Source organism: Hippocampus bargibanti, linkage group LG03, assembly GCF_051943395.1.
Source record: "Hippocampus bargibanti isolate YZ-2025 linkage group LG03, ASM5194339v1, whole genome shotgun sequence".
Classification (NCBI taxonomy): domain Eukaryota; kingdom Metazoa; phylum Chordata; class Actinopteri; order Syngnathiformes; family Syngnathidae; genus Hippocampus; species Hippocampus bargibanti.
In genome coordinates, this window is record NC_142736.1 from 7,423,645 (window position 1) to 7,446,371 (window position 22,727).

Here is a 22,727-nt window from a genome sequence, read left to right on the forward strand (position 1 = left end):
ACCCTTTCTTTTTCAAGTCAGACCTGTTGAAAACAAGAGCTGTAAATATTCTTTGACATTTTCAAACAATTCTATTTTTTTATTTCGGAAGTGAAAAGCTGAATTCAATCTAAGTTAATGGTTTCCCGTGGAAACTATTTTTTTGTCACATTAGTTTTTTTAGTCACATTAGAGTCTCGGATCCATGAATCGTAAGGTAATTATAAACTTCGTGTATTTTTGTCAAAATTTGATAATGCTATACATATATGTATAAATAATTAGCGCTCAATGGGCGACCCAAAAGTCTCTGCTGTGAGCAATCGGGTCTTTCGCAATTCATTTAGCACCATCGAATGAATGCGTATTGGATCATCGCATTTCTTTGTCCTGTAATACTACGTCGACATGTTAACAGCACAGGCAAATGTTAATACAATTTGGATGTTTGACAGACTTTATTTTACCACAACCACATTTATCAAACTGTAGTTGCTTACTTTGTTGGAATCTCGCGTTGACGACTCACTCATATGCATGTACTGTCTGATGGAATCGTTAATGTGCCTCTTTTTGGATGTGTTGTCGACATGAGGGCTTTTACATCTTGAAATCTGAAACACTTCCGTACTTGCTGGTTGGTGGTTTCTTCGCTCCGGATTCCCTTTGCAAGTGGGCAGTAACAGTTGGACCTTTGACGCTTCAGCAGCGAAACACTGCAGCATCCCGTCAAATATAGAATAATATCATCCTTAACATAGAAAATGTGACACACACGCACATGCGCACACACACACGCACCACACACAGACTTATATGCACACACCACACACACGCGAAGGCGCACACGCACGTACACGCAAACAAACACGCACACGCACACGCCGGTGCACGCAAACGCGCACGCACACCCGCACGCAGACAAGCACTTGCCCACGCACTCGCACGCACGCACGCACACACGCCTACACGCACACTCACAAGCGCACACAGGCACAAAAATGATTTTATTGTTCTGTGTATTATTCTTTTAATTCTAAAGTGTCCTTGGGTCTTCTCAAATGCGCTTGGAAATTAAATGTATTATTATTATTATTATTATTATTATTATTATTATTATTATTATTATTATTATTATTATTATTAACATGAATCACTTGGCAGCCATGTATGTATGTATGTATGTATGTATGTATGTATGTATGTATGTATGTATGTATGTATATTTATTTATTTATTTTTGTCATGCAAAATCGCGAGCGACTGCACTCGGCCATGTGTGTCTATGCAACAACGCAGGTGGGAGGTTCCAAACCTGTGGAGCACGGATTGAGATTATCCGGTACAATTGAGAATAGATCTAGTTGGAGTCTGCAGTGTTGCCGATCAGGGTGTTATCTGCAATGGAGTGCCAAGGCACAATTGAGGATACTGGTTAAGAGTGCATTTTTACTGCTTTGTTTGCGCTCTTCTGTGTGTGTCTGTGTGTGTGAGCATCTGGGTGCTGGCTGAACGTGTGAGATGAAGTCGGGGTGTAGGAAATCCATTAGTGGGGAGTGGAGAGGTTGCTTTTGGGAACAATATGGTTCTATATCTTGACCTCATCAGTAGCATCAATTTATAGGTTACAATGGAAATATTCATTAATTCCTATCGTGTTTAATGCCATTCAAATTAGGGTTATTTGATCACAGCATTGTTTGACTAAATCCACGTGTCCTGGAAGAGATTGAGATTGAATTCATTTGAAGAGGGGAATCATTGTTTATATTTTAGACAGCTTGGAGGACCATGTTCACACATTTTTTATATACTGTACCAATAATTTTGGTGATCAATTTCTATGCACCATTTTAAATGAGGAGTCATCTCATCAATTGAAAGAGGCTTCACTGGGGCTTTTTAGTAACATTGAAACATCAACATGACTATTTGTACGTCAACTGGTTCCGTGTATTTCTTTGTCAAACACAAATTATCAATATTATTATTCATTAATTTTCTGATCGTATCCTCATTAAGTTTGCAGGGGGTGCTGGAGGCTATCCCCGCTGTCTTCGGGCAATAGGCGGGAGAAACCCTGAACTGGCCAATCGGAGGACACACAGAAATGAACAACCATTCACACACACACACTCACACCTAGGGACAATTTGGAATGTACAATTACTGTACTGCTGGCAAAATAGTAATATTTTTATCTTTTTGTAGAGTAGTTAACGCCTTTCTCTTTTCTAATGTTATGTTGGACGGAGGTGGTTTGGCACTACTGAGAAGGGCTGATATTTTAATGCGTAGATCATCTGCCTCTGCATAAGAAAGATTGTTATTCTTAATAGCCGATTCAATAGCTGTGATGTAGTCTATTGTAGGTATTGTTTTAGGAGATACTGAGAAATTTAAACCTTTCGTTAGTACAGCCTTTTCTGGCTCTGAGAGATCTCTGTCTGACATTTTTTTGTATCTAATTCTCCGCTGACATTTGCTCATTCCTATTTTTTCTCGTGTTTACCAGTAGCTGTCATTGTTTCTGCTAAAGCAATTTTTGAAATTTACCCTTTTGTCTCTCTTTGGGTTTGCTGTGGTGCCACATGTATCCGGATTTAGTAAATTCACACACGTCCTGATAGAGTTTGTGGGTAAGTTCGGTTTGTAATCACTGATAATAAGTCTTTAGGAAGGCTACGCACACTGACCAATACTTACTTTTCGATTCTAACCACGCTCTACAACACAAACTAGGAGTTATCAGAACCCTCCAGCATACGGCTAAACTAATACCAACAAGCGTCGAAGGTAGAGAACAGGAGTCAAAGCATATCAGGAGAGAACTCACAAACTGTGGTTACCCTCAGTGGTCTTTTAACAAATGTCAAAAGGTAAGAATAGGGAATGAAACCAACAATTCTGAAGATGCTAAAAGGAGATGAGAGATGAGTAGCAGTACCTTACAATGCAGGAGTTTCCGAAAAACTACAGAATCCTTTGGCAACACAAAATTCCCACTTATTTCAAACCGATCAACACTTTAAGGCAAAAATGAGTGCATCCAAAAGATAGGCAGCCAAATGAAAAACAAAGTAATGTAGTTTATTCAATATGTTGTAAAAATGAAAATTGTAAAGAGCAATACATAGGGGAGAGTAAACAAATTCTCAAAAAAAGACTTTACCAACATCTCAGGGATAATACTAGTGGGCCTCAATCGGCAGTACATAGGAACCTAAAAGCTAGCAACCACTCATTTGACGACAATGACGTTAAAATCTGAGTGAAAGAAAATAGATGGTTTGAAAGGGGACTAAAAGAAGCTATTTTCATAAAACAGCAAAATCCTTCCCTAAACCGTAATGGTGGGGTGAGGTTCAATTTGGATCGTACAATACACTGTTTAGGCAACATAGGATTAGTCATGCTGATGAGGTGATACCAGGGCCAATTGGGCAATCAGGAGAGTCGTCAGTGAGGAAAATAGAAGCTATCAGTGGAGCTGCAGGGATTAGGTCTGGACAGTAGGGATATACATGTACATATAGGGCCTATACTACCAGTCAGACTTTAGTTCGCTGAAGAAGCATCTTGGATAAGAAGCGAAATTTCCGACACCTTCAAAGAAGTACAGATGAGGGCTGGAGAAACCTTTTCATCAATAATAATAATAATAATAATAATAATAATAGATACCCCTAGAGCCTGCGAGGGCGGGGGCGCAAATGGCTCAACGACTGACAACACGACTACCGACCCAGGAACGAACGTGACTACAATCAAGAACAAGGCAGATGAGACAACGGCAGCAGGACACTCACTCAAGGTGTGCGTGTGTGGCTGGGCAAAAGTAACATCAGCTATCGGGTTAAAGATCCATCAAGTGAAAAGACAGTGCTTGGGAAAGCAGAGACAAGGGCCTCGCATTGACCAATATTTCTTACGAAGTCAGAGGTCAAATAAGGCGAGTGAAGCACAGCGACGGGACGAAAACCAAAGTTCGCGTAGCGTCAACACCCCTGTCAATGAGGATCGTAATGAACTTACAGAACGAAAGGTGGAAGAGCCCACCCAACCACAGAGACCTCCCAAGGAGGACAAGATCAAAGGGCACAGACCAAGTGTGAAGTGGCCAAAAGCTATTGAAAAAAGAGAGTGGGAAACCGTCAATAACGATCTGACGAAAATCTTGGAGCAACAAGTGGGCACAGCAGGGAAAAAGCTGGAAAATATTGGTGACATCATCTATCACTATGGGGAGGAGCGCTGTGGAGTGTACATCCGGAAAACCGCCAATGCAACACGAACGACCACCACCAACCAAACCCAGGAGGCAGCAAGAGATAGACAGACTGGTCAGAGAAAGAAGGGACCTGCGAAAACAGTGGAAGAAGGCCACTGATGCAGAGAAAGAAGGTCTCATGCTGCTCCAGGGGGACATCAAATGCCGGTTGGCAACCTTACGAAGGACAGAACACTTGAGGAAACTTTGCAAGAACAAGGAACACACAAGAACAAGGTTCTATAAAAACCCCTTCAAGTTCGTCAAAGACCTCTTCGCTAAGGACAAAAGCGGAATCCTGAAAACCTCAATGCAGGAACTTGAAAAGCACCTGAAAAAGGTCCACCAGGACACAAAAAGGCATAAAAAACTACTTATCCCGCATGACATCCCCCCTATTGAACCACCCGAATTCAACTTCGAAACTGGACCTCCAAAATGGAAGGAAGTGGACAACACAGTACGGCGTGCCAGATCAGCATCAGTCCCCGGGCCAAATGGAGTTCCGTACAAGCTCTACAAGAACGCACCAGCTATCCGGGCATACATGGATGACATGACCACCTTGAACACTACTGCAGCTTGTACCAGGAGGCTACTTGGAAAACTGCAGGAAAACATCAAATGGGCCCGGATGAAAATCAAGCCGAACAAGTCACTCAGCATCTCAATAGTCAAGGGAGAGCTAAAAAATGTGAAGTTCTGCATTGGTGATGACCCAATACCAACGGTGTCTGAGGAAACGGTCAAAAGCCTGGGCATGTGGTACAATGCAAGCCTAAGAGACAAATATCAAGTGCAGCAACTAATGCAGGACATCAGCGAAAGTCTGGAAAACATCAAGACTCCACTGCCAGGGAAGCTCAAGCTCTGGTGTCTGCAGTTTGGACTTCTCCCTCGGGTAATGTGGCCACTCACAGTCTATGAGGTCCCACTCTCAATGGTGGAGAAGATGGAGCGAGCCATCACTAGATATGTGAAAAGTTGGCTTGGTGTTCCACGCTGTCTGTCAAACATCAGCCTCTATGGCAAAGGGTCCCTCGAGCTTCCAATCACAAGCCTCACCGAAGAGTACAAGTGCTCTAAAGTGAGACTTCAGATTACCCTTACAGACTCCAGGGACCGGAAGATCAGTCAAGCTGCACCCCCCTATCAACTGGACGGAAATGGACGCCATCCATCGCGGTGCAGCAGGCCACAGCAGCCCTAAGGCACAGCGACATCGTGGGACACGTCCAGCTAGGAAGAGGGGGCTTTGGCCTTACAAACAAACCATCTTGGCGTAAGGCCTCAACATCGGAAAGAAGGAAAATGGTGAAGGAAGAGCTGCACCGCCAAGAGGAAGCTGAAAGAACTGCGAAGGCTGTATCTCTTGCCAAGCAGGGACAATGGATGAGGTGGGAAGGCCTGGAGAAGTGAAAGCTCAGATGGAGGGATCTCTGGGAAATGGAGGCAAGCAACATCAGCTTCATCATCAGAGCTATCAATGATGTGCTCCCATCTCCAAAAAATGTCCACCAATGCTATGGCGAAGATCCAACCTGTGACCTCTGTCCAACTCCAGGAACTCTCAAACACATCCTGACCGGTTGTAAGACCAGCCTCACACAAGGCCGCTACACCTGGAGGCACAACCAGGTCCTGAAGAGTTTGGCAGTCGTCCTTGAGAGCAATAGGAATACACAGCACCGTTGACTTTTATCCGAGAGGGAGAGAAAAAGCCAAAATATCCTCCTGCAAAACTAGAGGTTGGACAGCTGGCGAGGGCCCGGGATTGGAAGATACGGGTTGACATTGGCCAGCAATTGGTTTTCCCAGCGGAGATTGCAGCCACCACCCTGGGACCAGACTTGGTGCTCTGGTCCCCTTCACTCAAGGCTGTCTACATCACAGAACTTACAGTCTCGTGGGAAAACTCAGTTGAAGAGGCCTATGAGCGCAAGAAGCTGCGCTATGCAGAACTCGCAGTGGATGCACAACAGCGAGGATGGAAAACCAAGGTATATCCAATTGAAGTTGGATGTAGAGGGTTTGTGGCTTCCTCCACCATCAAACTGCTAAAAGACCTGGGCATCCATGGACAGGCTCTGCGGCACACAGTTAGGTCACTCTCTGAAGCGGCAGAAAGAAGCAGCCACTGGATCTGGATGAAGAGGCAGGACCCTTGTTGTGCTCATACGTCAGCAACCTAAGACCCCTCCACCAGCTTCTGAACATCTGATTGGGCTGGCCACCATCGATGAGGGTGTCTAGTGATGAAAGGCCGAAACACCCAATGATTCTTTGGAGCACTACTGATGATGTGTCCCAAATTCACAACCTTCCCATCCCTGAGGCACAGCTCGCACACCACTCTCAACATCAAGGCTAAATCTCATGTGCGGACCATCCATTGGCACAAATGGACAGAATAACATCATGTCCAATTTTATTTCAAGCGCCTTTCAAAGCTCTCAAGGACACTTTACAGTCACAGACAAGCAGAGATACAATAATAAATAAAATACATATAGAATACAACAAACAAAATACAATTATAAATAGAATACATTATTATACATTATATATATATATACATTATTATAAATAGAAAAAAGAGATAGAGCTACACAGAAAAGGCAATTTTAAATAGGTGGGTTTTGCGATGGGATTTGAAGGTGAGAAGATATTCGATGTTGCACATGTTGGGAGGGAGTGAGTTCCAGGGTTTGGGGTCAGAGCAGCTGAATGCTGTCCCCATCGTGCTGAGACGGGCGCGGGGGAGGAGGGGCACAGAGGTGGAGGGAGGAAGAGGATCTGAGGGAATGAGAGTGAATAGAAATGCTAACCACTTGACTATTGGGCCGTCTAAAGTATGTAATTCAATATTAGCTTAAATTATTTGTCTTTAACTAACACAACTGATTGGTATGAAACCGGTTTGCACACAAATAATACGTACATTCAGTGCACAACTATCTTGGGTGGATGTTTTCAAGGCATTTTGAATGCAATAAAATCCATATTAATTTGTATAACATGTTCACAACAGCTGAAGCTGTAAAAAAAGCACTTAACATGGACAACTATCATATCTATCCAGGAAATAAAGCAATCACAAAGAATATTTCAAGATTTTGTAATGACCTCTTCAGACCCATTGTGTCTCTGTTCTTTCATTGCCATTTTGTACATTGCCCCATGATCTCTATACAGTGTGCGGAAGTTGAACAGGTTTCAGTTGTTACATGTTCTCATATTCACGAAAATGTCAAAATAAATGCAGACAGATATTTTCCTTTTGGCTTCTCGCCTCACGGGAGAATCAGTTGCCTCCATCTCACACGGAGTCACCTGCAATAAATGGCTCGGTGGATAAAACGATTCACCATCGATTTAACGATTTAAAAGATTTAAAAGTCCACCAGTGGGGAGGAAGGAGCGGAGAGAACAATGATTCTCTCAGCTGCTCTCACAATACATTTTAGTCTTTTGGCAGGACATGGTGCAAGTGCCATGCCCTACGGTGATGAAGCTGGTCAAGATGCTCTCAATGGTGCCTCTATAAAACAGAGGAACGACATGTGCTGGTGTTTTTTTTTTTTTTGCCATTAGCCAGTATTGTGACTCCAGAGGTGCAATCGCAGGAGTTGTTCACCCTGTCCACTGTGGCGCAGTTGATGGTCAGTGGAGGATGCTGGATGTAAAATTCTTCTGAAGTCCACAACGATGTCATTTGTCATCTCCACATTCAGGTGGAGAATGCTGTCTTTGCACCACAAGGCCAGCCTGGTCACCTCACTCTTGTCGATTGTTTCAATGTCATTGTTGATGAGACCCACCACAGGAGTGTCATCCATAGAGGCGGCAAATCATTGCATTAACCGTGATTAATTACAACTGTTTGGTGCGTTGATATAGAGCCAGAGCTACAGGAAAAAAATGTAGTTCGCCTCCTGGATGAGAAGCAAATGTCCGACACATTCAAAGAATTACAGATGACAGATGAAGAAACCTTTTCACCTATGGCCGCTTGTATCCAGGATCTTGTTCTTATGGTCATGACCCATAGCTCGTGACCATAGATGAGGGTTGGGACGTACGTACATCCATCCATCCATACATACATACATACATACATACATACATTATCCGTACCGCTTATTCGTCACAAGGGTCGGGGATGTAGATCAACCGGTAAATTGACTCAAATTCTCTCCTGAATGTTTCCTGAATCCCAATGTTCAGAAAGTGAGCCGGGGGACAGTGAGTATGCCCAGACCTGCTCTGCGACTCTCACCGCGAGCAATGCCAGAATGGAAGAGAGTCCATCCCTCCTCAAGAGCACTACCAGAACCCAGGCTGTGTATGGAGGCATGTCCGACTATATGTAGTCTGAACTTTTTTACCTCGGACACCAGCTCGGGCTCCTTCTCTGCAAGAGAGGTGACATTCCACGTCCCAGGAGCTAGCTTCTGTAGCCGAGGATCAAACCGCCAGGGTCCCCACTTTTGGCTTCCGCCCAGCTCACATAGCACCGGATCCCTTTGGCCCCTCCCATGGGTGGCCATTGAGAATGGGGACCCAAATTGCTTCTTCGGGCTGAGTCCGGCCCATGGGTGTAGGTCCGGCCACTGGGCACTCGCCAACGAGCCCCGTCTCCAGGCCTGGCTCCAAACAGGCCCTGGTGACCCGCGTATGTGCAAGAGAAAGTTGGTTCCATTTGTTTTATTCATCGTAAGGGGTTGATTGAGCCATGTTTTGTCGAGTAGTAATGGGAATTCAGAGAGCCGGTTCTTTTGGCTCGGCTCACTAACAACACGGCTTACTTCCTGACAGGACGGACACAACAGGTCAGACTGGGAAATATATAATCCTCAACACGAACCACGAGCACTGATGCCCCGCAAGGATGCGTCCTCTCTCCATTGCTCTTCTCTCTCTACACGAACGACTGCACCTCAACGCACCCAGCTGTCAAATTCATAAAGTTCGCAGACGACACCACGGTCATCGGTCTCATCAAAGACGGCGACGAGTCTGCGTACCGACAACAAGTGGAGCACCTGGAGCTCTGGTGCAGCCGTCACTGAACCTGGAGCTGAACACGCTCAAGACAGTATAGATGATCGTGGACTTCAGGAAACATCCATCACCACAGCTACCCCTCACACTATCCAACTGCCTCGTGTCAACCGTTGAGACCTTCAAGTTCCTGGGAATTACAGTCTCCCAGGACATGAAGTGGGAGGTCAACACCAACTCTGTCTTGAGAAAGGCCCGACAGAGAATGTACTTCCTGAGGCTGCTAAAGAAGCATGGCCTGCCACAAGAGGTGCTGCAACATTTCTACACGGCTATCATCAAATCCATCCTGTGTTCTTCCATCACTGTTTGGTTCGGGGCCGCCATAAAAAAATCATTGGCACCGCCCTACCCACTCTCGAGGACTTGCACACTGCAAGACTCCAAACTAGGGCTCGGAAAATCCTACTGGACCCTCCGCACCCTGCCCACCACCTTTTCCAGCTACTCCCCTCAGGCAGGCGCTACCGATCCATGCGCACCAAATCCAGCAGACATTTAAACAGCTTCTTCCCCCAAGCCATTAACTCTTTGAACTCTTTGAACTCAAAATCAAAATCATCTTTATTGCCAAGTATGTAGAACACACAAGGAATTCGTTTCCGGTCGAACACGCTGCACTAGTATCATCAGCAAAAAAATTGTAAAGTGGTGTCCTAACTGTCCGTTGAACTCTTTCAACAGTAGCCCAAATGGAACTGTATAGTGCCACTTAGCAATTTTTTGATGATGACACTAGTGCAGCGTGTTCTACCGGAAACAAATTCCTTGTGTGTTCTACATGGCAATAAAGATGATTCTGATTCTGATTCTGAAGATCCGGCTATTTGGCTCCTAAATTGCTCCTCAGATTTGTTTTGTTGCTTAAATTAATTAACTACCAAAAATTATGTAAAAATATGTGACAAACGAATTACTCATGTAAAAAATACACTATATCAAATATGTTTATTTATATGGCTTTATTTATATGTGCACAGAGAGCATCCACTAACTTTCACTTTCCCTGTGGTTACTTTTTTGACCCATTTTTGAACTCCAGCACATTGTTTGTCATATATGAAGTTTAGAGCATGAGTGTATGTTCTGAATCTTTTGTCATCTATTATTGAAAATGGCTGAAAATCACTGGCAATCATTTTACACACTTTTGTTTTTTTCTTTGTTGTGCTATCAAGCTCTGTCGTCTCCCTTTCCTGTTTCATGTGCAGAGTGTGCTTGTTTCTCTAACCCCTTCCCCTTCTCTTCATAGCTGCGTGTGTCTGTAATTCTCCCCTACCTCCTCTACCACGGATCTTGACCAATCACATGCAGCTTTAACCGGGCGCAGCAAAGTCGGCTCCCATTTCCGGCTCCTTCTTAGGAGCCGGAAACTCTCTTCATTCACTTAGAAATCCGGCTCTAAGAACTGGCACGTTCGCGAACGACACATCACTATATCTAGACCCTCATCTTGGACCTATTTCCCATGGGTGACCCAGCCAGGTGCATAACACACTAGACAACTTAACTCCTAGCATCATTGGGACACACAGCCCCGACACCAACATGGCTGACGGAGGAGACTAATATGGCCTACAAAGGCAAATTATTTATTTAATTAATTCCATCTCAACGTTCACCCCTGCCTTCAGATTGAGCTTCTCTCTTGCTACACGTCTGTTTTGGATTAAGTTTAAAGGACAACCGACGCCTACGGACAAGTTGTGTCCATAATTTGTAAAATCTCTTCAAATGACTTCTACTGAGCGTATTTTACAAAGATTCCACCGCATAACAATATTCAGGAAGTCTTGTTTTCGAGTTGATGACGATGCCTGACCTGACATCACGTCTGGAACACCCCTGACCGAGAAAGCGACACACAATGCATTTTGGGTACTTTGTTCGGTCTGAAAACTACGTGTTGATGGCTAAATTAGAAAGAAAACATAAATAACGCAATGGTGAATCAAGACCCGGTCCGGCCTCCCTGTGTGGAGTTTGCATGATCTCCCCGAAACCGCGTGGGTGTTCTCGCAGTCCTCCGGTTTCTCCCACATTACAAAAACATGCATGGCAGGCTGAATGAACACTCAAAATTGTTCCTAAGTGTGAGTGTGACAGAGACTGGTTGTCTCTGTGTGCCCTGCGATTGGCAAGCAACTAATTCAGGTTGTCCCCCGCCTCGTGCCGGAAGACGGCTGGGATAGGCTCCCGCACCCATCAGTATCCACCTAATGAGGATAAAGCGGCCTGGAAAATGGATGGAGGCCCTCCTATTTCAGAATGTGTCAATCTTTCTGAACCCAGAGAGGGTGTTCTTGTTCTATCCCACCCTGGGAACAACTGGGTTACTATGTATAAAATACCGTATTTTCAGGTGTATAAGCCTTCATTTTCTTCAAAGGTGTTCCAAATAACGTATTTTTATGTTATATTTGGAAAACTGTTTTCATTCATTGAAGGTGCGCCTTATAATCCGGTGCACCACATATGTGGAAAAAGTTTGAAAACATCATTCGTTGGGGGTGAACCGTATACTCTGGAAAACACGATAATTGATTCAAGAGACTGGACTAAAGCGTTTTTTGGATGTAATTTAAAATTGAATGAATTATGTGCATGATTGTTTGGAAAATAAACTAATTTTAAATCAATCTTTCTGTAGCTTTCTAAGGTTCCCCCACACTGAAGACAGGCAGCCCCACAGTTGAGGAGGTCTGCATTATGCGGAGGAGTGACAGCTATTCAACAGTTCCTTGTGAAGAGAAGAACCTTGATATGGACAACACAAAGGCGCGGAGTGACTCCATAGTAGGAAACGTCATCTGTCTCTTATGTGAACAGGAAACTTTATGATTAATACTTTTAAGGATGATGATTGATGTACAACCGTGGGCATCAATTCTTGAAAGCTAAACAATTTTTGTTTTAAGAATTGATGTAACAAACACACCTGAAAAAAAAATTCTCCTGATTTCCATTCATTAAAACAATTACATTGGAATACAATTAATCCATCCATCCATCTTCTGCTGTTTCTGCTGGTCGGGTCGCAGAAGCAGCAGCTTCAGTAGGGAAGCCCAGACGTACCCCTACCCAGCCACTTCTTCCAGCTCGTCCTGGCGGATTCCGAGGCGTTCCCAGGCCAACTGGGAGAAAGTTTCTCCAGCTTGTCCTGGTTCTTCTGCCAGTGGGGCTTGCCCGGAACGCCTCACCAGGGAGGCATCCAGGAGACATCTTAATCGGATGCCCGAGCCACCTCATCTGGATCCTCTCTATGTGGAGGAGAAGCGGCTGGACTGAGCCCCTCCCGGATGACCGAGCTGCTCACCTTATCTCTAAGGGAGAGCCCGAACACCCTACGTAGAAAGCTCATTTCGGCCGCTTGTGTCCGGGATCTCTTTCTTTCAGTCACGACCCATAGCTCGTGACCATAGATGAGGGTTGGGACGTAGATTGAACGGTAAATTGAGAGCTTCGCCTTTTGGTTTAGCTCCTTCTTCACCACGACAGACCGGTACAAAGTCCGCAAAACAGCAGTCGCCGCACCAATCCGCTTGTCGATCTCTCGCTCCCTCGTACCCTCATTCGTGAACAAGATTTAAACTCCTCCAATTGAGGTAAGATCTCCTCCTCGACCCGGAGAGGGCACTCCACCCTTTTCCGACTGAGAACCATTGTCTCAGAGTCTTAGAGGTGCTGATTCTCATCCCAACCGCTTCACATACATCTGCAAAACGCTTCAGGGAGTGTTGGAGAGCCCCGCTTGAAGGCCCCAACAGTACCACATCATCTGCAAAAAGCACAGATGCTATAGTTAGTCCACCAAAACCGAACCCTTCAACACTTCGGCTGCACCTAGAAATTCTGTCCATAAACATTATGACAGAATCAGTGATAAAGGGCAGCCTTGGTGGTGCCCAAACTTTACTACGAACGATTCTGACCTACTGCCGGCAATGCGAACCAGACTTTGACATTGGTCGGAAAGGGACCAGACGACCCGTAGCAGGGATTCCTGTACCCCATACTCCCGAAGCACCCTCGAGGGACATGGTCAAATGCCTTCTCCACATACTCCAAATGCGTTCTCCACATCCACAAAGCACTTGTGGACTGGTTGGGCGAATTCCCATGCACCCTCGAGGACCCTGTTAAGGGTTTAGCGCTGGTCCACTGTTCCACGGGCGGGACGAAAACCACACTGCTCCTCCTTAAACTGAGGCTCGAATCTGCTTTGCCCTCCTGAGACACTGGATGGTGGACCAGAATTTCCTCTAAGCCGTCCGGAAGTCCGTTTCCATGGCCTCAACGAACAATCCCATGCCTGCCATCTCTATTTAATTTTTTTCGTTGGCCCTAATCCGCTTCTATACATTTTGACCCCATCTAATCCATGGCAGCATTTTAATCACTCTCTCTGTCATTATAAGTATAATTCACATGGTGGCGCAGTAAAGTAAATGAGGCCCCATGTTGTATTGGCCAAAAAGTGAACAATTTGGGTAGAAAACCTCATTGCATCATGATGCCTCATTTTCTAATCACTCGATGGCACCAGACCATATGGTCAATATTTACTGGCTAAAGAAATTCACAGCAATCCAGGAGCGCCTTGAAGCACAAACAAACCAATTTCTGAAGGAGGGAACTCACCCAGGAGGGTCTGTTTAAGTTCTCAGTCGTACAGGAGTGGTCCATCGATGAGAAGGTTTCTTCAGCCGTCATCTGTACTATTTGAAGGTGTCGGATGTTTCGCCTACTATCCAAGAGGCTTCGTCAGCGAACTAAAGTCTGAGTGGTCGTTTCGGCCCTATTGATATATCCCTAATGTCCAGACATGGCGGCGCTGGACACAGCTATGATAGGTCCCTACTCTCAGGTTGGGGGAAGCAGAGGACCACTCCCTGTGGCCCAACTGATTGTTACTACATTCCTGACGAACGACTGGCCCATTTGCCCCACTCCCACCGGTATCACCTCATCAGCATTACGAATGTTGCCTAACCTGTGTTGCTTAAGCAGGCTATTGTATGAACGATCCAAATTGAACCTCACCCCACTAGACCGGTTTAATGAAGGATTTAGTTGTTGCATGAGAATTGCTTCTTTTACCCCCCTTTCAAACCATCTATGTTCTTTCGATAAGATTTTAACCTCATTGCCGTCAAATGAGTGGTTGCTAGCTTTTAGGTGCAAATCACCCAGGAGGGCCAACCAAAGGGTGAACAATCCTGATCATGAAGGTTCCCTCAAAGGGTGCAGTTTCATCCAACTACCGGCCAATAATCTGTCTCTCCATAACATGGAAGTTCATGATAGGCATCATTGCGGCTAAGCTAAGTCGACACATGGAGCGAAGGACATAATACCAGAGAGGCCAAACATCAGAACAGTCACAGAAGACTTTAGGTCCAGACATACCAACCTGTAGACAGCTTGAATTGAATACAAGTAAGTTTATGACTTGATGTCACACACATGTATCACTGGATGCTTGGAATTGTATAAGGACAACCGTACCCTCTCATTGTAAACTCGATGAGGATGTGGAAAACCACACTTGAAGCCACGTACGCAGGTATCCATCAAAAAGGTGATGCAATCTCCTCACTGCTCATGTCGTCGGATGGTGACTAAGATGGGCATTGTGGTCTACACTGAAGACGTCTCACTCCCCGAAGGCACAATAGAACACATTGAGACAGCTACAAGTACCTTGGTATACTACTCACCAATGGCAACCTCCAACTGGCAACAAGGAAAGCAGTTACGCCCAAATACTTCCATTGGGTGAGGCAAGTTCAAAGAAGCCAGCTCAATGCCAAGCTTATTATTAATAATAATAATAATGATAATACATTTAATTTACAAGCGCCTTTCTGAACACCCAAGGACACTTTACAAGAAAAACAATACATCTTCTTTTCCTTTCAGCTTTTCCCTTCAGGGGTCGCCACAGCGAATCAATGTCCTCCATCTATCCCGGTTTTGTGCATCCTCTTCTCTCACACCAGCTACCTTCATGTCATTTTTGACCACATCCATAAACCTCCTTTTTGGTCTTCCTCTCGCTCTCTTGCCTGGCAGTTCAAGGCTCAGAATCCTTCTCCCGATATAGTTACTCTCTCCCCTCTGGACATGTCAAAACCATCTCAGTCTGGCCTCTCTGACTTTCTCTCCAATGCCTCTAATATGAGTTGTTCCTCTAATGTACTCGATCCTGATCCTATCCAACCTGGTCACTCCCAAAAAAAACCTCAACATCTTCAGCTCTGCTACCTTCATCTCTGCTTCCTGTTTTTTCTTCAGTGGCACTGTCTCCAGTCCAAACATCATGGCTGGTCTCACCACTGTTTAATACACTTTTCCTTTCATCCTAGTGAAACCCTTATATCACACATCACACCTGACATTTTTCTCCAGTGATCAGATACCCTGCAAGAATAATAAGATGGACAAAGGAAGAGATTCAGATCATGGATTTTAAGACCAGAAAGCTCCTAAACATGCAAGGATGGTTCCATCCCAAATCCAGCACCCTGACATTGTGCACAAGCTGTAATGAAGGTGGCCGGGGACGAGTGTGTGTGAGATCCACTGTCCAGGATGAAACATCCAAGCTCAATGAATATATCAAGGAGAATGAGAAGAACCAATGGATTATGTACTTAGAGAATGACTCAGACAATGGGGAACAGAGGATGAGGTACTGGAAGCCTAAAGGACAGCACATAGGAACTCATCCTGGCTGCTCATGAGCAGGCCCTGAGAACCAGAGCCGCGGAGGCCCAGATATACCACACCGGACAAGACCCAAGGTGTTGGTTGTGCAAAGAGGCACCTGAGACAATCGAACACATAACTGCAGGGTGTAAGATGCTTGCAGGGAAAGCATACGTAGAGCACCATAACCAAGTTGCTAGGATAATCTACCGAAACATTTGTGCGGATAATGGACTGGAAACTCCACGGTAAAAATGGGAAACACCTCCAAAGGTGCTCGCTTACTGCAAAGGTTGTCTAATCCAGGACATCCTCAGATACCGTAAAGTTTTCTTTTTCTTAATGAGACATGACTAACTTCTCCCCCAACCTTCATACACCTTGTCAACTGTTATCCTCTTTTGAACTCCCCCATCCTTCAATAATTTCAGACTTCACCAAATCGAAGACTTCTTCCTGTCAGCTCAACCCCCTCCCTACAGTCCTGATGAAATTCTGCTTACCCTCTCTGCTTCCTTTTTTTAATCAACCATTATTCACTCTTCCTTGTCCACTGAAATTATTCCTGTCCCCTTCAAAACCTCAGCTGTTATTCCAATCCTGAAAAAAAACTGGCTCAGATCCTAATGATTTCAATATCTTACGCCCAATTTCTCGCCTTCCTTTCACCTCTAAACTTCTAGAAAAAATGGTTGCCTCTCAACTTCACTCTCACCTCACTCACAATAACCTCTCTGGACAATTCTAGTCAGCCATCATAAAAATCACTAACGATCTTCTTATGGCAGCAGACTCCAGTTTACTCTCCATTCCCATCCTCCTCGACCTAACCGCAGCTTTTGACACCATTTCTCACCCCATCCTGCTCAGCAGACTTTCCGCTTTTGGCATCACTCACATAACACTTCGCTGGTTTCACTCCTATCTCACTGGCCGCTCACAGTTCATCCAAATCACTTCCCATTCCTCTCCTGTGTCTTCTGGTGTGCCCCAAGGCGCCCTTCTTTATATTATCTACCTTCTTCACCTTGGCAATGTTTTCCGTAATTTTGGCATATACTTTCACTGCTTCACGGATGACAGCCAACTCTACCTCTCCTGCAAACCTGACGGCTCTCTTCCACCTTCATCCATTTCACATTTCTTCTTTTCCTTTCGGCTTTTCCTTTCAGGGGTTGCCACAGCGAATCAGTGTCATCCATTTAATCCAGTTTTGTGCATTCTCTTTTCTCATACAGCTAGCTTCATGTCCTCCTTGACAACATCCATAAACCTCCTCTGAGGTCTTCTTTTCTGTCTCCTGCATGGCAGTTCAAGGCTCAGCTTCCTTCTTCCGATATAGTCACTCTCTCTCTACGCGAAGCAGAACTTCCATCGAGAGCACAAAGAGGATGGGAGAGATAGTGCACCCCATTGCAATTCCAACCTTGAGTTGTATCCACTTGGTCGTATAGGATTTTCTTGTGAATTGCATTTTGAATTCCTTGGAAGTATTGCTTCAGCAGACCTACCATAGTTTTTGGAACATGGTGTCGCTCTCGTGCCTTCCAGATTAAAGCATGTGGCACAGATCCGTAGGCGTTACCAAGGTCTAGACATGGGCAGACTACGGGGGGCGCGGGACCCCCCCTGTGGCCCCACTGATTGTTCCTACATTCCTGACTAACGATTGGCCTATTACCCCCACTCCCCCGGTATCACCTCATCAGCATAACGACCCTCAATGAAGGATTTTGTTGTTTTATAAGAATCGCCTCTTTTACCCCCCTTTCAAACCATCTATGTTCTTTCGCTAAGATTTTAACCTAGGGTAAATTAAAAAAATTACTTTTACTGAAACAATCTCAGCTACTGGTAAACACGCGTAAAATTAGGTATGAACAGTTTGCAAGGGAGAATTGGATCAAAAATTTGTCAGACAGAGATCTCTCAGAGACAGAAAAGGCAGTACTTACCAAAGGTTTAAATTTCTCAGTGACTCCTAAAACTATACCTACAATAGATTATATCACAGCTACTGAATCGGCTATTAAAAATAACAAACTTTCGTATGCAGAGGCAGATGATCTACGCATTAAAATATCAGCTCTTCTCAGTAGTGCCAAACTTCCTCCGTCCAACATAACATTAGAAGAGAGAAAGGCGTTAACTACTCTACAAAAAGACAAAAACATTACTATTTTGCCAGCAGACAAGGGCAGATGCACAGTGCTGCTCAACACATTGGATTATGAAGACAAAAAAATAGGTTAATCAGTGATTCTAACACGTATGAGCAACTAAAAAGGGACCCTTCCAATAGAACAAGAAAGTGATTGACTGTCTCCAAAAGCTAGAGAAAGGAAAACATATTTTTTTAGATTATACCCGGAAGGCCACGCCATGTATCTATGGCCTGCCAAAAATACATAAAGAAGGGTTCCCCCTCCGACCCATTAATTGTAGCATTGACTCCTCTACATACAATGTAGCCAAATATTTAAAAACTATTTTAGCTCCGTTGGTTGGTAACACAGAATACCACGTAGAGAACATTTGTAGAGAGGATCAAAGACCTCATATTGGACAAAACTTTGGCATCATACGATGTGACTTCTCTCTTTACATCTGTCCCAACCCCAGCAGCAGTCTCAGTGGTGAGGACGAGGCTGCTGGCGGATGTTTCTCTGCATGAAAGAACCAAACTAAACCGGATCACATCTGCCAATTATTAGAAATCACGTATTTTCATGGGAAAAATTTTATAAACAGGCCATGGACACAATGGAATGTTTGCATTGCTTGCTACAAGCCACTATGCCCCTTTCATAACTCTCAAGTACACTTTACAGTCACGGTTTAATGTAAATTTACGTTTGTAGCGTCACATATGTTGTTAGCTTCTTTTGAATCTTTCTTCTGGGCTGAGGTTCTGTGCATCTATTTTGGAAAATGATATGCAAATGCACGACCTTAGAACGATTGCGAAAGTCCGGAAGAAAGAAGCAGGCTTCTGATTGGCTGCCGTGCAGAGTATGCAAATTTCAACTGCAGGTAGCCTATGTCTGTGTGCTTGCCGACGTTACACGTGTACTGTTTGCGCGTGAAGGCGATGGCGTCGGTGGCGAGTTTGTAGAGCGCGCGGTCAGGACAATCCATCCATGATTTTGCGAAATTTAACACAAGTAGGTATTATTGAGCTTGGATATTTCGTTGTGTAATATGTTTTGAATGTTGAAAGTGATTCCATTTTTCAATAGATGTTGATTTATTTAACTTTGCACCTTCGATTGAAACTTATAAAAACAGATGCAATCTTGATAAATCACAGTGCATATCTATTTTCATTTCCTCCTCCCAGTATCTGCGAAATAGTATGTAAACGCCATATCTTGCATATTCCTTGAGACTAATTTATTAACTGATCAGGGATATTTTTCACATTTGAAAGACAGTTAATAAATTGGGTTGTAGTGTTCTACTGTGCTATGAGGTTTGTAAACACTACATTTAAAGGACAACCGGCACCGTTTTTTTTGTTTCCTACTGACATCAGACAGATGTTTTATAGCATCTAAAATACCCAAGACACGCAGGCTGATATTTTTAGTCAAATGAAAAACACCAATAAAAATGACTTCAAAATGAATCCGGCCAGTTTCAGAAGGTCCCGCCCCCTTGTTCTTGACGTCACGCAAAGACATCTGGCCTTGCTCGAGAATCAAAACAATGGCTTCAGATTCGGAGAAGATGCTTTCTTGTTACTCATCCAGTTATGAATATGATTCAAATAGTTCTGAAGAGGAAATCATAAATGTTTAAAATTGATTAAAGGAGTCCTCCCATATCAATTCGAGCCGTCAATGACAGCAATGTAGCACCCAGAAAATGCAGAAGATGGCACCCAAGCTCCATTGGAAATGGGCTGATTTGTCAGCTTGGAATTTGTGTCAGCGAATATCAAATAGTTGTCTTGGTGCAACACACAACGATTCACCATCGCGTTATTTATGTGTTTTCCTTCTAATTTCGCCATCAACACGGATCAACACGAAGTTTTCAGACCAAACAAAGTACCACAAAATGCATTGTGTGTCCTTTCTCAGTAAGGGGCGTTCCTGACATGACATCACGTCAGGAATCACCAACTCGAAAACAAGACTTCATGAATATTCAGCGGGAGTCTTAAAACGTAAACTATAGCTAAATGCTGTGGAATCTTTGTAAAATATGCTCAGTCGAAGTCATTTGAAGTGATTTTACAAATTATGGACATAACTTTAGTATTTCCGGCCCAAACACTCCCTCCAAATGCTCCTGGCCCGGCCGGCCCCTCTGTCAAATTTTAGAACCCATTGCGGCCCGCGAGTCAAAAAGTTTGCCCACCCCTGGTCTAGTCAGACGACATATATACTGTGTGTGTGTGTGTGTGTATATACACACATATATATACATACACACATATATATATATATATATATATATATATATATATACAGTAAAGTCTCGTTATATCGATATTCAAGGGAGTCTGAAAAAATATCGATATTCAAGGGAGTCTGAAAAAATATCGATATAACCGGGATTATCGATATATCCGACCCTGTTTGCATGTAATTTTCTTTAGACTTTACTGTATATATATATGTTTATGTATTTTCTATAGACTTTACTATATATATATATATATATATATATATATATATATATATATATATATATATATATATTTCTTCTTTTCCTTTCGGCTTTTCCCCTCAGGGGTCGCCACAGCGAGTCAATGTCCTCCATCTATCCCGGTTTTGTGCATCCTCTTCCGTCACACCAGCTACCTTCATGTCCTCTTTGACCACATCCATAAACCTCCTCTTCGGTCTTCCTCTCGGTCTCATGCCTGGCAGTTGAAGGCTCAGCATCCTTCTCCCGATATAGTCACTCTCTCTCCTCTGGACATGTCCAAACCATCTCAGTCTGGCCTCTCTGACTTTCTCTTCAAAGCCTCTAATACGAGTTGTCCCTCTAATGTACTCATTCCTGATCCTATCCAACCTGGCCACTCCCAAAGAAATCCTCAACATCTTCAGCTCTGCTACCTCCAGCTCTGCTTCCTGTCTTTTCTTCAGTGGCACTGTCTCTAGTCCAAACATCATGGCTGGTCTCACCACTGTTTTATACACTTTTCCTTTAATCCTTGCTGAAACCCTTCTATCACACATCACACCTGACATTTTTCTCCAGCCGCTCCAGCCTGCCTGGACAGTTGACCCCAAGTACTTAAAATCCTCCACCTTCTTTATGTCTTCTCCCTGGAGCATCACTCTTGCACTTGGATCCCTCTCATTCACACACATATATTCCGTCTTGCTGCGACTGATCTTCATTCCTCTCCTTTCCAGGGTATATCTCCACATCTCTAGTTTAGTCCGCCACCTGTTCCCTGTTCTCGCTACAGATCACAATGTCATCTGCAAACATCCTTGTCCAAGGAGATTCTTGTCTAACATCATCTGTCAGCCTGTACATCACAAGAAGGGGCTATATATATATATTATATATTTGGTTTGGATAACTCGTGGTAAGAAATCGTTTACCAAAACTGGCCATATGCGAAGAGCAACTTTTGCACAAGTCTGCCAGTGCATCCTGACAGTGTGGAGCAGTGTGAACAAATCAACCATCACCAATGGCAAGCCAGGCTGCTGCGTGACGGAGAGGACAGCACTAGCTGGGGAGTACTTTTACCTCAGGATGAAAGTAACACAGCGACAATGAAAGAGAGAATGAGAGCGTGTCTGGCGAGGAATATCTGACAATATTCCAATCTGACACAAAGTCGGAAGACTTCCATGGTTTCAGTGCGGAAGTAAGGACGGCTCTCAGTGACTTGCTTTGTTTTTGTAACCAGCAATGTTAGTGAGTGCAATCATGTTTCTTCCGTGTCTCAGTGACTTGGTATGTTTTTGTACCCAGGCCTGTTAATGAGTGGTAACTGTTGCTGCTGTGTTGCTGCCGTGGCTCTGACTTTTACCAGAATATATTTTTTAACCAACCCTGTTCGGGCTGTGTTACCGGAACGCTTGCTGTGTTGCTGCCGCGTTACAGGCATTGTTTTGAAAGAAAACTTAAGGTATATTATTAAATATTTGAACACTTTTTCTGTGACCCGTCTTTTTATAAACATGTGGCTTCTAGACAGGTGCGGTTTATGTATGTATAACATACTATAATATTAGATTTTGCAATGTATAAGAAATCAGTGGAATATAGGACCAGTGGAAAAAAAATCAGCAAAGAAAATCTATTTCTCACTAAGTTATTTTTTTTTCTTTCCTTTAGCCAATGAAAACTCTTGATGCTGAAGACAGAGCACCATTGTGCCCTCGGTTTGGCCCTTACTTTGCTGATGGGCAGCGACGAGTGGACTATGTGCTTGCTTACCAGATCCCGAAACCCGGCAATATTAATCGAAAATCACCCAACTTTGGAGATGATAACTTCATTCACCGTCTTCGTCGTAGTTTGAGCATGAGAAGCAGCCGTGCACCTTTACAGCCCAAAGAAGACCCAGAGATTGCTGCCCAAGATGATAAGCGATTGAAGCAGCAAGAGTTTGAAGACAACCTCAGAGATACTGGATTGGAATTGGAAAAGACTGATGAAGTAAGAAAAACCTATTTACATGACGTGCAAGTCACAATTTGCATACTCGTGAAATAACAACAAC

General features: G+C 44.0%; 1 protein-coding gene across 3 annotated transcripts in view; it reads left to right on the top strand.

The window, feature by feature from the left end:
• The first annotated feature begins 13 nt into the window (after positions 1-13).
• Positions 14-22,727, top strand: part of ano1a (anoctamin 1, calcium activated chloride channel a) — a 112,786-nt gene continuing 90,072 nt past the window's right edge. For 2 of the 3 annotated variants that reach the window (XM_088991779.1, XM_088991780.1), the window contains exons 1-3: positions 14-196; positions 11,964-12,109; positions 22,340-22,663. In XM_088991779.1, the coding sequence (XP_088847905.1) occupies positions 12,023-12,109; positions 22,340-22,663 (411 nt within the window). In that variant the 5' untranslated portion in view covers positions 14-196; positions 11,964-12,022. The remainder of the gene's footprint in view (positions 197-11,963; positions 12,110-22,339; positions 22,664-22,727) is intronic. The other variant, XM_088991781.1, reaches the window with a different exon arrangement.